This window comes from Melitaea cinxia, chromosome 11 (genome assembly GCF_905220565.1).
Source record: "Melitaea cinxia chromosome 11, ilMelCinx1.1, whole genome shotgun sequence".
Lineage (NCBI taxonomy): Eukaryota > Metazoa > Arthropoda > Insecta > Lepidoptera > Nymphalidae > Melitaea > Melitaea cinxia.
This window is the reverse complement of record NC_059404.1, coordinates 4,315,141-4,332,286: the sequence shown is the minus strand read 5'-3', so window position 1 is coordinate 4,332,286 and position 17,146 is coordinate 4,315,141. Positions and strand designations below refer to the sequence as shown.

Below are 17,146 nucleotides of genomic sequence, written 5' to 3'. Positions count from 1 at the left end.
GACGTGGTACTAATAAGCGAATTAATATTAAAAGCAATAGACAATGTTTATAGGAACTCAATTTATGTGAATTGTGTCAACCGGACATGGTCGAATTTACGAAGTAATCCGCTCACGTAATAATTGCGTAATACATATTATTAATAACGGTGATTTTCGTCTCTCCAGATAAAATCGATACACTAAAATAGCCTTCTATTACCTACGCTTCGTTGTTTCGATGACTGGTTTTGTAAAATCAAGTAAAAACTGTACAGGGCGTAGGTTCGCTTTATGTATTTTTAAGCCATATGTATTTTTTATGTAGGTTTATGTATTAAATACTGTTGATTTGTTACTATTTCCGTTACTCAGTTTATCATTCTGTCTCACTACTAAGTATTAGGAATATAAAAAGGAAATAACCGATATATTTGTTATTATCATATTCTTAAAGATAAAGTTAAAATATAATAACTAGGAAGTTTCTATGACATATACTTGAAAATTGTCATTAAATTATATCGTAGGTACTTGACGCATTTACATTACAATCATTTCTACAATATGCTGGCCGGTTATCGCTTTCAATCGGAAAATAATTATTATTGTCGTTAACAGTGTTCAACTAACACTTACATATACCTAATGCATGAGAATGATAGATGCATTTTAAATAGTTTGTAGCAAAAAATATTACGGAAATTATAGAAAGCTCTTATGAAGGTTGGTTGGGTTAGATGACTATCGTCATATCATTACGTAATAAAAGAATAATTCAAATCAGAGTACAAAGCGTGGGGTGCTTGATATATTAAATGTAACAATTATTCTACTTGCAACTATCTATGTGCGGATAGTTATAAAACATGGTAAAAATTTATGAAAATATAGTAAAATGCACCCCACGTTTTTTACTCTGAATTGAATTATTCTCTTAATAACTTAAATTTTATTATAATGTTATTTTGAAGTAATTAATTATGGTTGATTGTTCGTTCTTCTACTACTGTAATATAAACTCTTTGTAATTAAAAATTATTTTCTACTTTTTAGTTCGATTAGCTATAAAAGCGTAGTTTTTTAGTTTTTTTAAACTATAATCGATTGTTCAATTAATTATTTGCGAACATGGCATGCGCAGATCGCGCGCTAGCTTTATCTCTCTTACTTAATTACAGAGGATCCACAAAATAATTTATTAATCCTGGCCGTCCTAATAAGGATATTGGAAAACTGTTATTGAATTATTGCATTGTCGTCGGTCCTTGATATGTGTGCAAAGTTTCAAATTAATCAAACTTCTGAAAATTGGTGAAAATATGCTCAAAGATTCCATTACATTACATACAACCCAAGCTAATAAAAGCGTGGTAAAAAAAAAGGTTAATTCAATATGCATTTTCCGTATAAATATAACTATAAGAAACAAATTCTCTAACAAATTGTTTTTTTTTGTCGATAGCTCTCAGAAGAGGTCCAGAGGAAACAGAGCGAGTATCAGAAGTGCCTCGAGTCTTACAAACAGATGAGGGCGAAATTTGAGGAGAATTACCTTAAATGTGAGTGACCATATGCTATATTTTATGTTACCTATGTACCTACTATTTACTTTTTTATACATATAGATAGAAAATCTATAGTTATGAATTTTCGTTAGTTCTTAAGAAAACTTTGTGCCACTAAAAAGAAATCGTAATAAGTATTTCATATGTTCGTCTTGACCGATTTGTTTCCGTTTTAATCCATTATCCACTCATACTTCATTATCATTCAACGTACGCTAGTAAACAAATAATACATTACGCCGCGCACCGAACCGATTATCGGGCATTTGTTAAATTAAACTCCAACAGCCGGCACCGTGCGCGCTCGACGCAACTGTTTACGTCTATAAGCCATATTCCATAGCGCACGCAAGTCGCAACGTTCTCTGCGAATCGACTAATCTCCGGACATTAACTCCCGATATCGACCAGATCGCCGTTTACCGGCGCCAACGGAGCGTAATTTAGCAAAAGTAGACCTATTATTTATATGAACGCATGCAGACTCGAGTAGTATTGTCGTTATTCAGGTTATTTTAAGCGTTTCACATTTTCCCTACATTTCGAATTGGTGTGCACGTCAATGGTGATACTTAAAAAGCATTCATACAGATTGCGTGCGTGCTGCGTATCATTAATGATTTCGATGTCAATGCACTCGAATGCCGTTCGTACGCAGGTTCTGACTAGCTGTTAAACGGTTAAACTCAAAATGCAAACCATAACGTATTACACGATAGATAAAAGTGAACTGTATACCTATAACTATCTAATTAAAACTTATTCAGTTGTTCTGTCTCAGTCAGTCAGTTTTTAAAAAAGCATTTTGCATTCTACTGCTGGACATAGGCCTCCCCAAGTTTGCGTCAGACATTTTTATCTACCTATAGTATAATTTAAAAAGTGGTAGAGACTGTTTGTTTAACATGCTAATCATTAAATGTACTGGTCTGATTTCGGAATAACTCGTTGCGTCATTGACTCGGTTATATTAAAAATTAAAAATGGATCTCTGGCTTAATTTATCGCTGAAAGTATTGGCTATAAAATATCACAGCAGGATATAAAAACCACATGTATCGTAAAAAAATGTCACGCTTAATAAAATTATTTATTATTTTACTAGATATTGTACGTCATAAAAGTAATTAGACAAATATTTTTAAATGAATACTTGAATATAGTTACATATGTTTATGGAAAAAATTTAACACTTTTACTTATACGGAAATAACCGCGATTGTCATTTGAATCTCCCGATATTTCGATGTTGCAGCCGCCATGGTCATGGGCGCAGTAGGTGTTAATACTGACCATGAAGGTTTTAAAACTTATGTAAAAAAATATTTTGTACAGTTAAAAATGTTTATTTCAAAGCTTCTTTAAAAAATGAGTGTCCTTTAGACCACACGATTGAACTAAAACTTCTTTAGCTCCTATAGTACTTATACAAAACGTAACTCTCTCTTTTTCTATCTTTACTAACTTATATCTCCCTCTCAACTTTCGTTCGCGTCACCGTATCACACTTTTCGTAACTCTCTCGTCACACATTCATCAGCTTACTCCCCAAGTCAAGCGTCTGTAAAGAAATTTTACTTAAAAAATAGCCAAATTTTAATTTTTTCCTAATAATCATTATCTCCACATCATTGTTATAGGTCCGACCAGCCGAGGCGGTCGCAAATTGGACGAGACCCGTGACAAGTACGGCAAAGCTTGTCGCAGACTGCACAGAGCTCACAATGAATATGTGTTGTTACTGGCGGAGGCGACGGAGTGCGAACGAGCGCTACGCACTGCTGCTCTCCCTGCGCTGTTGGACCAGCAACGGCGGTTGGGAGAGGCTATGGCTTCTTCGTGGTATGTTGAAAAACGAATCGATTTTAGTGTAAGAAAAATATTCAATAGTATTCCTAGCTGACCTGACAGTCTTTACATTTTACGTACGTATGATACGTAATCGTTACATTTTTTTTAACCTTTCAACTTTGTGCACAATTTTCTTAAAATTTCATTCCATAAGAACCAAAGTTAGGAGATAGCAGGAAAAAAAATTAGAATAAAGAATAGAAAACTTAAAAAAAAATACGTCCAGCCGTTCTCGAGTTTAGCGCGCGCTTGACAACATATTTGAGATTATTTTTTGTGTTAATTTACACTACTACTTCTGACACTGCCTTTTGTGAAACTTAGAAGTCTCTTAACCTTAAACTATAAGTACTCTTTGGATTTGCAAAGGTGACCTTTTTAAGATTACTTGTTAATTCCTCGTCTGACAAAGAGCCACTTGTCTCTATTACTTGTAACTTGACTTGCGGATATAAATCCATACAGCATAGCTAATATAATAATCTTGTTGTTTATTTATGGGCTAGTTTTCAAATCTTATGGAAATTACATAGCAATCTCATCATAGCATCTGTCTTTAATTGGTTTTGCGTACTAGCGATAGCTTTTTGACAATTTGTATGGATCTTACGTCAAAATTCGTTCCTAGTAAGCAAATTCCAAAATAGGTAGAATATTCAAACAGGCCACTAGAGATCAATAACATTTCACATCCAGAATTTTAAACAAACCACACTACAAAACGCTCACTGTAAAAATTTAATGTAATATAAGTGTTTTTATGTCCATCGTTTTATTATAATTATTAACATGTATGTTTAGAGTTGCAAAATATTTCGTTCAGATCATGTTCATATGCGTTAATAAATGAATTATGTAATGTTGTATGCAGAAATTAAACGGAATAACAAAGTGATGCAAGTGTAATTAGAATTTGTTGTCGCGACAAAGTCGTGACTGAAGGAACCATGTATTACGAAATTTGAAAACTCGTTTCACCGTTTGAATTTTGAGTTCATCTAGTCTTTATGTTGCTGATAGGGTTTATCAGCAGAAGAAAAAGCAAGCTATAAGAGACTATTTCACCTCAACTATAGCTACAAACTTAGGATTCACACGTTTATAAAAATTTCGGAAAATAAAATTGGAATTTGATGGCGAAAAACACAGTATAAACTTTTATTTAATGAAAATTACCAGATTGCACAAAAGGATAAAACCTCCATTGACAAGTCCTAAAACGTATCATGTCAACCATCTCAACTTTCGTTGCGAAATAACTTATTCATTTCTACAAAAAAAGTCGTTGAAACAAATTCTAACTTTAGCGGTATAAATGGGGACCTTCTGTTGTGTATTTATATTTAATTTAAAGATCGCACCAACCCGGATCCGAATCAAAAAGATTAAGAATCTCATATAATAAAAAAAAATACATTTATAAATAAACAGGTCAGGTTAGACACTTTCTGAGGCGTGGCTATGCTAATCATATGGAAAAGTAAAACTGGTTAAGCGCGTGTCACAACAACACACGAAATAATGATTCTGTTGCTACTCATATCTGCACCCGCTTAAATGTTTTCTGTGACGTTAGATCTTATTTGTAGTTATATATTTTAAACTTAATTTTTGAAGTTATACTTTTTTTGACGTGTTAGGGAAGAATTATGAGAGTAAATTTTTACGATGCGCGCGCATACCGTCACGTAAGTAACCGACACCCTGAAGTTAGCTAGTCAACGAAGAAGTTAGAAACGTCAAGTTAGCTAGCCAATGAATGCGCGTGCATACCGTTACCTGAAGTTAGCTAGTCAATGATGAAAAAATTAGCAATGTGAAGTTAGCTAGCCAATGAACCTTTTTACGTGCGTACATAAATACACACACAGTTTTTTATACTATATACTTTATATAAAGTTTACAATATATTAAGATACATTTTTGTGAAACCATGAAATAAAAGTGTTGCAATAAATGTTTTAAAAAATTAGGCGGTGCAAGTGAACTTTAAAGAACCTGTTTAGATATGTCATGATTAAAAGTAGATAATTAGGTCATGAAAATATTTATGAAATTACTTAATTGATAGCGGTATGAAATATTTTTCTTATTAGTCACTGATAATAATCTAAATCTGATCGATTACTTACGTAATAATTAGTTTTTTTTAAAGTAAATTATATGTAATTAGCTAGCTACATACTGTGATAAAAATAACATTGCTATGGCTGAAATCTATATAAATAAAAATGAATTGTTAAATGTGTTGCTAAGCGCAAAACTCGAGGTCTAACAGCTGGACTAATTCTGATATTTTTTTGGTTAAAAAATTATAAAATTTCAGAAAAGTAACGATTATTTTAACCTCTCTCGTTTTGATAGTTTGCAAGACACGACGTCTGCCATGTCTTCTAGTTACATGTATTTTTAATATCTCTTAAATTCATATGGTTTTTTCACCACACAGCATAGGTTTTACTATTTTGGAAGGAAAAATACATCTCGATCGGATCAATAGTAATTTCATAAATCCGGATGACAACACGACAAAGTTTTTTTTTTATAATACGAGTATACTTACATAAGCATAAATTATTATAAATTAAAATGATGTATGGCATAATTTTATTTGAAACAATAGGAAAGGAATTCTGGTGGAGGTGGCGCAGAGGTCGGATTTCGGGACCGAGAAGTTTAAAGAAATACAAAACAAGATTGACTCAACCGTACAGAACTTGAGGCCGCAGGAAGAATACAAAGAGTTTATAGACAAGTACAGGTATGCATTATAAAATGTACTTGACATGTTCGAAATTTAACGGATCGTGAGCAAAACTAATCGAGTTTTGAATAGGTATGTGAGATAATGGAGTGTGACGAGTAATAAGGTTTAATTACTATTTCTGTTTAGTTTCGCCTCGCAAAAAGAATATTTTATTTTCGTTACAATTAGTTTTTCGTATCGCTTATATTTTGGGAGGCAGTAGGTGGTTTTCTTCTGACATTTAATTTTTCCTTGTATTTTATCGATGTCCACAACCAAAAGTATGTAAGAAAATTTATTAATTTTGTATATATCGAAATATCCTTTTTTGTTTCCTCGTAAACTGGTCGATGATGTATCCGCTGATGATATATCCGCTATTAAAGCGAAAGCCAAACGTTCAAACTTAGAAAGTAATTATTAAAAATTAAAATGTATTTAGTATTTACATGTAAAATATTGATAAAAAAATGTACGTAATACGATTTACCATTTCAAAAATTAACGTGATTTTAAATGATCTTAATTGTTCGGATTTTTTTGATAAAGTTAATATAGAAATTAGCAGTGATTTGAGAAACCAATTCGATCATACATACATTCATATATACATTGAACAATTTAGATTGTATAAATATTAACTTTTTCATAACTATTATATTATGATGCAGTTTACCTACTTCTTATGGCTTCTCTAAAGTAACACAGCGAAGATATTTGTGCATTTGTTTTGATAGCTTTGATTTAAATAATTTGAACCGTTTAGATTGAAATGATGCCTGAACAAACTTCTATACTTCTCCAAGCTTAACCAAACACTATTGGTATCCTCCTTAGTCAGTTAACATTTAATTTATCACTGTATCTATAATTACCTCAAAAATATAAAAATTGAGCAATGCATTATATCTCGTTAAAATTTCAGGTCACCGCCCTCAACCCCAGTTTCATTTAACTTTGACGAAAGCTTAGTGGAAGATACGAGCGGTAAGCTACAACCAAACCAATTGACAGTCGACAATTTAACTGTTGAGTGGCTCAAGGAGAAGTTAACGGAATTGGAGACGTTATTGCAAGACAATCGGGAGAAACAGACGGCGCTACAGGGACCAGAGATTATAGGGAATGGCGTTTGTAAAAATAACAATACTGGGATGACAAATGGAGTGAATGGTATCGATAGGTAATTTATTTGATGCACTTCATTGTTTAAAGCACATTCAATTTTGGATTTCAAAATATCTCAAGTCTACTTAAATTATATTATTTACGTATGTTATAATATAATAATAATTGGAAATGATTTATAGAAAGCAAATCCATCGAAACACTGTTATTGTTCAAGTAGCATTAATATTGAGATTCATTTAATTCATATTCAATTGAAGTTATTTCTCAACCTCAATGCTGCTAACTAACATTGCAATACTTCAATTTAAACCAGATTAAAATCAAGAAAAATTATCAGCCATAATTTTCCGCGTTTATTTAGTGCGACATAAAATACCTCAATAACGCATAATTTTTAAGCAAATGAGAATGAGACATATATGCGCTCAGTACACCCCAAAAAAGTAGCTTCGTGTATTTTTAGTATAAACATCCATCTCTATAAAATCCATTAGACAAATGTCTCTTTTATTGTAAACTAGCTGACCCGGCGAACTTCGTATCGCCTAACACAAACTTTATCGTATGGTATTAAAGTTCAAATTGACTTTTAAGTATTATCACAAATCTTTTGTATGGAAGTATAGAAAAGTGTTGTTTTTAGACTTTTTCAGGAAATTTAAAATTTTTTTTTTTAGAATTTTTCTCTCCGTAAGAACCATCCTCGTACTTCAAGGAATATTTTAAAAAAAGAATTAGCGAAATCGGTCCAACCGTTCTCGAGTTTTGCGCTTAGCAACACATTCAGCGACTCATTTTTATATTATAGAAGTGCAGACTAATCTAGTTCAATCCGCCCAGGCACTCCCCACCCCCGATCCCGGTGACGACGGCGGAGCCGGTGAAGCTCCTGGAGCTGCGCGTGTCGGAGCGCAAGTGCGCGCGGCAGGCGGAGATGATCCGCGCGGCGCTCGCCGAGCTCGGCTGCGAGGAGGCGCCCAGCGGCTGCCCCGACCTGTCCGCGGAGGCCGTGGGCGTCGACAGCCTGGACGGCAGCTCGCCCGACCACCAGGTACGAGCGACGCTTGTTTTTTTTTTATGTCACTAGGTCGGCAAACAAGCGTACGGCTCACCTGATGGTAAGCGATTACCGTAGCTTATAGACGCCTGCAACACCAGAAGCATCGCAAGCGCGTTGCCGACCCAATCCCCAATCCCCCCAGGAGCTCTGGTCACCTTACTCACCAACAGGAACACAATACTGCTTGAAAACAGTATTATTTTGCTGTGATCTTCTGTAAGGTCGAGGTACTACCCCAGTCGGGCTGCTCCATATTTTGAGCAGGAAATTCCTGCTGTGCCCTACCTCAGAGTAAGCTTGTGTGCCTACTACTAAACATTATTAGGTACTTACACTTCTAGTACAGCTAGTGCAAATCAATCATCTCGGCCTGCAGGTGGGCAAGTTGTTGTTGACACGAAACTATGATCTTTGTATGACAATCGTTGTGTATACACAATAATGGGATAAAGGCCTCATATTATACAGAAAAAAAAACTGAACATTGTGATGAAGATATTTTGTATTATTTTAAATTGGCTAAAATATGAAATTGAAGTTTTGGGACGAATATATACCGAAGGTAGATTATTAGTCGCTAAATAAATAAGCTGACATATGCATTTTTTTGAATATCTTTTAATGTATTTAATTCTCGTTCCGTACTTCTTGTTATGCAGATATAGTATTTGTATCAGCCTCGTCCACATAGGTACGACTGTCAGGATGATTTGAACCCTCTGTACTTTGTTACTTGCGTTACTTGGGAAAATACTTGTGTACTACAACTATACATGAACTTTTCAACACCACCAGAGCCGCTAGGTTTCTATATAATCTTACAATGGTCAGCCTTTGACATCTAAATGGTGGGTTTTAACAATTTCGGTATCACTAATTCAATTATCATAATAATGCCCTAATTACACCATAATGATGTAATAGTGGTCCATTGAATTATGAGATTAACAAAACGAGAGCGTGGGAGTTTTAGCTATTTAGGTAAAAGTCTTATATTGTACAATAATTTAAAAAAAAAACATGTTTACATAACTAATATATGTATAATACCTTAACTTAAATAGGCCATAATATTTTACAATTTCAGTTACAGGTTAATTTTTTTTATTCAATTTTTTTTATTCTCTTATTAATTTTAGGGACTTTTGTCCTACATGGACACGCCAGTCCCATATTTATTAGATATAATATTTATAATTATAATTACATTTATAGAATACAAAATTAGTAAGAAGGACTCGAGAGCCACTAACGTTACTTTATATTTCCTCTTTTTATTTATTTATCTGAATTTTCAACCTCTGCTCTCGTACGTCCTAAGGTTGGCTGGTAGAGAATGCTTTTAACATTAAGCCCGCCTTTTGTAAAAAAAATTAATGTATTGTGCAATAAAGTATTAACAAATAAATAAATAAATAAGAACTTTGTAAATGCTCCATTTTTCAGTTTTTTAACTTAGCATTTAAATTGTAATTACTAGGTCAACTTTTCACGTAAGTACCTACATAGTACACACGTTTAACCGAATTATTGAATCGTCAGGACCGATCGTCACTTGGATCGAAAGCATCAATAGACGCTTTCCGATTGCACCTACACTCTATCGTACCACCAAAGCCGTTCTTCAGATTATTTACGCGTCCTTTCCGACGCAAGTCAGTACCGTCCAGCCCCGCATTACCACCAAAGACGTACAGAAGCAGCAGCGAGGGACCTTCCGACTCGGTAAAGCTTATGTGGACCCTCCGCAAAAAGAGAGTGGTCCTAAAGCGACGTTTCCGCAAGCGCTTGGATGTCTATGTGCAATGTAGAGTACAAAACGAAGTGTTTAGGAAGCGAAGAAAAATTCGCTGTACATGCCCTAACCGTGTGGTGAGTGACACTAATAAGACGCATGACATTCTTCGACACTGCATGAAGAAAAGCTCGAGAGTCCACAGCTACAGCGTTCAAAATAATTTTAGACAACGCAAGCGCCAGCACCGCGCGAACTTCACACCGATATACACTTTCATATAAAATTAAAATAGCACCAGTTCACACTAAAACTCAAATTCAAAATCAAGGTGACGCCGCTTGAGACGTTCCAGAAATGTTACGCTGTTTACCCGATGTCCGCGTCGCTCGTGGGTTTACTTCAAGTTCATGCAGTTATTATAAAATTTCCGCTATTAAATTGAAAGTAAATCATGTAATAATTCGGTTTATGACACGAGTGCTACCGAGTAATGGATCCTTTTGCGATGTATATAACGAACGCGGACATATTACCGCCCGTGGCATTCCCTCGTCGCAAGAAGAGGCTGAAACAACTTCAGCTGGAACTTGAGAGAGATGTATGTTTTGCTTGGTTTTGTGAATTTGTTGTGAAATCGTTGCTTAACAGTTCGAGGTAACATTTAATGAGCATGTTCTACGCCTGTTTATTATAACACTAATTGGAGTTAACGTGTGCTTGTGTCACATTTGTCGTGTTAAACTAGTTTTATGATCTATTGCGACAGCGCATATATAGCATAGGATTTTGTATTTGAGGTAGAATTGTTTGAAAAATAAACCTGTTTACTATAACTGCGATCAAGGTTTTAATGATGTTATAGTTAAAAACATTTTAATATTTTTAAATATTTACTAAGTTCCGTTATAAAAACCATTTGTTAATTAGTACTTACAGGAAATGGAATTTTAATTAATTAACCTTATAGTATCTGGACATATTTAGTTCTTCTCACGTAATTAAAGCTTAATAAAGTCGCTTTGAGTTCGTGCAGAACCAAGATTCTCAGAAATAAAACGATATACTTATCGGCATTAGCCGACACACGTGAAATGTGTCATACAATTTATAAATGTAACATATAGTCATCCTTTTCATCTCGACGTTGACAGGTGAGCGTCAGTGAGACGGAGCGATCATTGGTGGACCAAGAATGGTTCCACGGAGTACTGCCCAGGGAGGAAGTGGTGCGATTGTTGAGGGCCGATGGAGATTACTTAGTTCGAGAAACAACCAGGAACCACGCGAGACAACTCGTTTTGTCTGTCTGTTGGGGGCAACATAAACATTTTATTGTGCAGACCACACCAGAGGTGAGTTACAAAATATAGAGTAATTACTAACATCTAATCTGTAGTATATATATATTCTAAAATGCGAGAATTTTTTAAGAAATAATGACAAATAATCACTGTTTTAAGAATTTTCTTAAAGGTTGCTAGTTTTAACCGACTTTAAAAAGGAGGAGGTTCTTAATACGTCTGTATTTTTATAAATGCGATTCTCGAATTAATAAAGCATTCAATAAAAAAGAAACTATACAGTTAGTGAATAGGATACTCAAGGAAAAGGATAGCTACCACTCGTCATATATATAAATAATAGCAAATATTTAACCAAGGTCTTTAAACATTATCAATAGTTATCACTCGTGGAAACACTTGTATGACTTAAGTCCATAGGTATCAAAAACATCAACGTTTTTGCGTAGTTTTAATGCTCTGACGCTCACGGCAGGAAATGTTCCGACGTTTCCCCAGGGACACTACAGGTTCGAAGGCGCCGCGTTCCCATCGGTCGCGGAACTGATCGCGTGGCAGCGCACCAGCGGCGTGCCCGTGACGGCGCGCTCGGGGGCGCTGCTGCGGCGCGCCGTGCCGCGCGAGACCTGGGAGCTGAACAACGACCGCGTGCAGCTGCTGGACAAGATCGGCCGGGTGAGGCGCTGAAACATATGGCTAGGTCGGCGAACAAGCGCACGGCTCAGAGAGTTCAGCGATTGCCGTGGCTTATAGACGCCTGCAACACCAGAAGCATCGCAAACGCATTGCCGACCCCATCCCTAATTCCCCCCAGGAGCTCTGGTCACCTTACTCACCAACAGGAACACAACACTGTTTGAAAAGTGTATTATTTTGCTGTGATTTTCTGTAAGGTCGAGGTACTACCCCATTCGGGCTGCTCCATATTTTGAGCTGGATTTCCTGCTGTGCCCTACCTCAGTTAAAAGCTATGTAACCTTTGCATGCAAGAATTCAGCCTGTATCATTACACTGCAAAGGCCTCTTTCATCACGTGGGAGAAGGGTTGTAACATAATCTATCACGCTGCTCCACTGCGCGTTGACGGATATGTCTGTATCCCCTTCTATGATTAACGATCGCTATCAGGCATTTATGATACCGGAACCAACGGCTTAACGTACTCTCCAAGGCACGATGGGGTAACCTACAAGGACAGACATCCAAACCGAAAAGGAACATTTCTTCAAATATTCTTTCCGATAAATTCCATCCTGAGCGGCATTCGAACCAGGAAACTATTTTAGGCGACTACTCACACCACTACACCAGAACAGTTGTATGTAACTATTGTTCTCTTCTAAAGTCAATGTAATAAACAAGGAAAAATCATAATTTTCTTACAAGGAACCCCAACATTGTTTGAGTTAAGTTATCTGTCCTATATCATTTTGGTGACAAAAAAAAAAGAACAGCACATAATTACGTAGATAACGTATATAGGTATTATATTGTAGTGGTGTTTAAAGTTCCATTAACGCCAATGAGGTTTTTATTCTCGTGTACAGCTCTAAAGCCGTTTTTATCATAAGCACCTATTATTTTTATTTGGGAGAGAAATTATCTGTGAGTGTATCTTTACATCTATATACATATAATAAAATGGTAGGAACGTCAAAACTGTACATTGAATATTTTTTAAAAATAATACTTGGGGTGTGATCTACAATCGATACCGAAGCCAAAAACATAGTTTTTAGAATTTTTATCTTTTTGTCTGTATGTATGTCCGGGAAAAACTCAAAAATTACCGCATGAATTTACTTCAAATTTGGCACGAATATTATTAAGAAGTCGGGTCAATATATAGGCTATATATTATCATGCTATCACCTACCGGGAACGAGCAGTGAACCTTTATTTCCTCAACGCATTCTGTAACAACGTGTAATCTAACGACGCATATTTGAATGTTGTTGTTATTAAGTTAATAATAACCATGCTATATAAGCTAGCTTCACACTATAAAAATTATGCAATATAAGTAACTAACGCCGAGTTGCACGAAAAGAAATTAAAATTTAAGTAGTGATTAAACTAATTTAATCGCAAGAATTGTATGAAATTCTTGTGATTAAATTATTTTAATCTCTACTTAAATTTTAATTTTGTTTCGTGCAACTCGGCGTAAGCCGATAAAAGTAATTAAATGAATATAAGTAGACAAGACAATTTTAAAGCAGCGCCATCTATGAGATTTTTCTGTAGATATGAAATGTAAAGAAGAAACGGGTAAATGAATGTTATTTTAAAAGGTATAATCGTAGGTATTTTTGGTGCTGTATAGCGTTCACGCAGACGACGTCGCGGGCCGCAGCTAGTAGCTAAGTTAATCAAATTCAGATATGATTGTTATAAAAACGCAAAAGTAAATTCGAAAAAAGAATGTTCCGTTTTCTTACCCCAGGAAAAATAAACTTTATTTTATTGTTTCGATGATTGTCTAACGTGTATGTCCCATACATGTGTGTGCGTGTGCGTGTGTGCCTGTGCGTATATGTGTGTGTGTAACACTACATCAAAAAGAAATGTTCCGTTATAGTTCTTATTCCAAGAGGAAAACTTTATTTTATTCACACATTGGTCGTCTATCTTGTGACTTGGTGTTCAGGGCAATATCTTGATTCAATGTTAGTCTAACGTGTATATTATGTGTTGTATTCAGGGTAACTTCGGTGACGTATACAAGGCGCGCCTGCTGCCCACAGGGCAGGAGGTGGCGGTGAAGACGTGCCGCGTGGCGTTGCCGGAGGACCAGAAGCGCACATTTCTGCAGGAGGGCCGCATCCTTAAGCAGTACTCGCACCCCAACATTGTGCGCCTCATTGGCATTGCGGTGCAAAAACAACCAATTATGATAGTCATGGAACTCGTGCCGGGTAACGATTCTTCTTTTTTGTACAAGATCGGCAAACAAGTGATAACCGTAGCTTATAGACGCCTGCAACACCAGATGAATTGCAAACGCATTGCTGACCCTATTCCCGACCATCCCCGTGAGCTCTAGCCCCCTTAATCACCACAGGAACACGATATTGATTATGTAAATTTGACCTTCTGTAAGGTTGAGGTACTTCCCCATTTAGGCTACTCTAGATTTTGGGCAGAACATTTACTGCTGAGGCCAGCCATAATAAAAAATTATTCTTTTATATAATAAATTTCTCAATTTCTTTATGTATAAATGTTTCTCTTTTTATGTTTATTCGTCTTGAAAAGTCCTAAACGGCTTTTGATACAGCCTTATGCCAACATATGAAATTTTTTGTCTTATATACATATCTGGTCATAACTTAACATAACGTTGTGATAGTTGTGAGCGGACTAGTAACAATAATGTCGATCAAAAAGACTGCGCCCATATCAATAAAAAAATATGCAAGAGGCACATTTCACTTTCCACTTTAAAAAAAATTAGGTTACGTTCGGAAAAAAATGAGTATCAGCCACATATCGAGTTACAAAAACATGCGGTAAAAATTTTCAAACTGGAAATTTTCTGTTTTATTCAGTATAATTTCCGAAAATTCTTTTGCTTATAATTCATGTTCTAATAAAACAAACACAGCTAAATGCTTCTATAAAATACACATTTAAAAGGGCTCCTTTATAGCAGTTACTTACTACGTTGATTCTTTTCTATTATTAAAAAAAAATATGAAATGAAAACATTAATTTCGCCATAAGGTCATACACACACTTAACGAAAGTCGAAAATAATATCATTAAAAAAAAAAAAAAAAAAACGACAATAATTAAGAAAGAAGAATAAGGACTTAAGGCAGCAAAACATAAAGCAATGGAATAAAAATTTACTTGGTGTATTATTGTACGTACCACGTTTATTTAAAAATAAACTTACTCAAAATATTTCCAGGTGGATCTCTCTTAACCTTCCTACGGACAAGGTCGTCGAACCTCACATCCCGAACTCTGTTAGCGATGTGTAGAGACGCTGCAGCGGGAATGAGATACTTGGAATCTAAGAACTGCATACATCGCGACCTCGCAGCCAGGAACTGTCTTGTTGGAGATGATAATATCGTGAAGATATCGGACTTCGGCATGTCTAGGGAAGAGGAAGAGTACATCGTATCAGGTGGCATGAAGCAGATACCCATAAAGTGGACCGCTCCAGAGGCTCTAAATTTCGGTAAGTAATTAATTTACACTGTAATACACTTTTTTGATTGTATAACGAGAGTGAAATAAACTAGGGCAATATTATTGTTTATTAATGAGTTTATTATAGTTATGACTGACTTTTGATCGACTGTTTTGTTAATTATTAATCTTCAATCATTTTATAATATTAATAAATGTTAGAAGAAGTGCCTGCTCAGAAGGATTTCAATTCTGTTTTGAGGGCCCAGAAACGCCCAGACCAAGACATTTGTATGGTCAACACAAACATTTTTAACGTGGGGAGACCAAATCCGTGACCGCTAATTTATCAGTTAATTTCTGTGACCACATCGCCAACTTTTCCTCATAAAAAAAAGATTTTTTAAGACTATGTATATTTTTGGTGTTTTATAGGTAAGTATACGTCCCTGTGCGACGTGTGGAGCTACGGCGTGCTCATGTGGGAGATCTTCTCCAAGGGCGACACTCCGTACGCTGGCATGAGCAACTCTCGCGCCAGGGAAAAGATTGATAACGGTAACTTGCATTTTATGTTATTTACCTTTATATTGTCTATTTATTTTTACTAAAAATATTCGTGTTCAATATTTCAAATAAACAGTCAGTTCAGTCTGATGACTTTAGGATTTGGTTATTTTATTATAAATCTTGGGGCCTTTTTACCGGTTGCTGAGTATGTTAATAAAAATATTAGTTGATATTCCTCTCCTTTGCCCTCATATTTCTCATTTATTTTATTTCTTCTTTGGTGTAAAATAAAGTGTAAATAAATAAATGAATAATACTTGCTGGCTCTAAGCGGAATATGTTACTCTTTAGGTTTTCAAGCGTAAAAGGCTGTGACGAAAACCTTTTTCTAAAACTCTGTTGTCTATGTGTTCGTCTATTTGTAACAGCCTTCATAATAAACAAATTATCGACAACCAACTGATTAAATAATTAACGACAAACAACAGAGGTAAGCACAGCAGGAAATATCCTGCTTAAAACCTGGAGCAGTCCGACTGGGGAAGTACCTCGACCTTACAGAAGATCACAGCGAAATGATACTGCTTTCAAGCAGTGTTGTGTTCCTGTGGTAAGTAAGGTAACCAGAGCTCCTGGGGGTATTGGGAGTAAGGTCGATAACACGCTTACGATGCTATTGGTGTAGCAGGCGTCTTTAAGTTAATGTAATCGTTTACCATCAGGTGAGCCGTGCACTTGTTTGCCGACCTAGTCTAGTAGACCTAGTATACATATATATATATATATATATATATACACTAGGTATATTAGTTTTGATCTATATTTTTCTCAAAATGTGCTCAGGATACCGCATGCCGGCGCCCGAAGGCTGTATCGAGGATGTGTATGCACTCATGTTGCGTTGTTGGGAGTACGAGCCCGAGAAGCGACCGCACTTTCACCAAATATATACCATTATTGACAACATTTACAACAGATAACAGATACACAGATACGCAAGTCACATTCAAAATTGCGCCTAACTGACAGATGTGACTTAAGGGAATGAGATAAGCGAAATATTTCTTTAATATTAATATGTACTCATATTATTATGTAAAATAATTTTATTTTTAGCTA

General features: G+C 35.5%; 1 protein-coding gene across 1 annotated transcript in view; it reads left to right on the top strand.

Annotated features, from left to right (window-relative positions):
• The window catches only part of LOC123657536 (tyrosine-protein kinase Fer), a 56,013-nt gene extending 38,867 nt beyond the window's left edge, over nucleotides 1-17,146 (top strand). Inside the window, exons 3-14 of the mRNA XM_045593063.1 lie at nucleotides 1,445-1,541; nucleotides 3,188-3,389; nucleotides 6,022-6,159; nucleotides 7,070-7,327; nucleotides 8,116-8,326; nucleotides 9,878-10,060; nucleotides 11,225-11,425; nucleotides 11,873-12,049; nucleotides 14,079-14,292; nucleotides 15,291-15,566; nucleotides 15,953-16,075; nucleotides 16,871-17,146. Coding sequence (XP_045449019.1) covers nucleotides 1,445-1,541; nucleotides 3,188-3,389; nucleotides 6,022-6,159; nucleotides 7,070-7,327; nucleotides 8,116-8,326; nucleotides 9,878-10,060; nucleotides 11,225-11,425; nucleotides 11,873-12,049; nucleotides 14,079-14,292; nucleotides 15,291-15,566; nucleotides 15,953-16,075; nucleotides 16,871-17,007 — 2,217 coding nt within the window. The 3' untranslated portion in view covers nucleotides 17,008-17,146. The remainder of the gene's footprint in view (nucleotides 1-1,444; nucleotides 1,542-3,187; nucleotides 3,390-6,021; nucleotides 6,160-7,069; nucleotides 7,328-8,115; nucleotides 8,327-9,877; nucleotides 10,061-11,224; nucleotides 11,426-11,872; nucleotides 12,050-14,078; nucleotides 14,293-15,290; nucleotides 15,567-15,952; nucleotides 16,076-16,870) is intronic.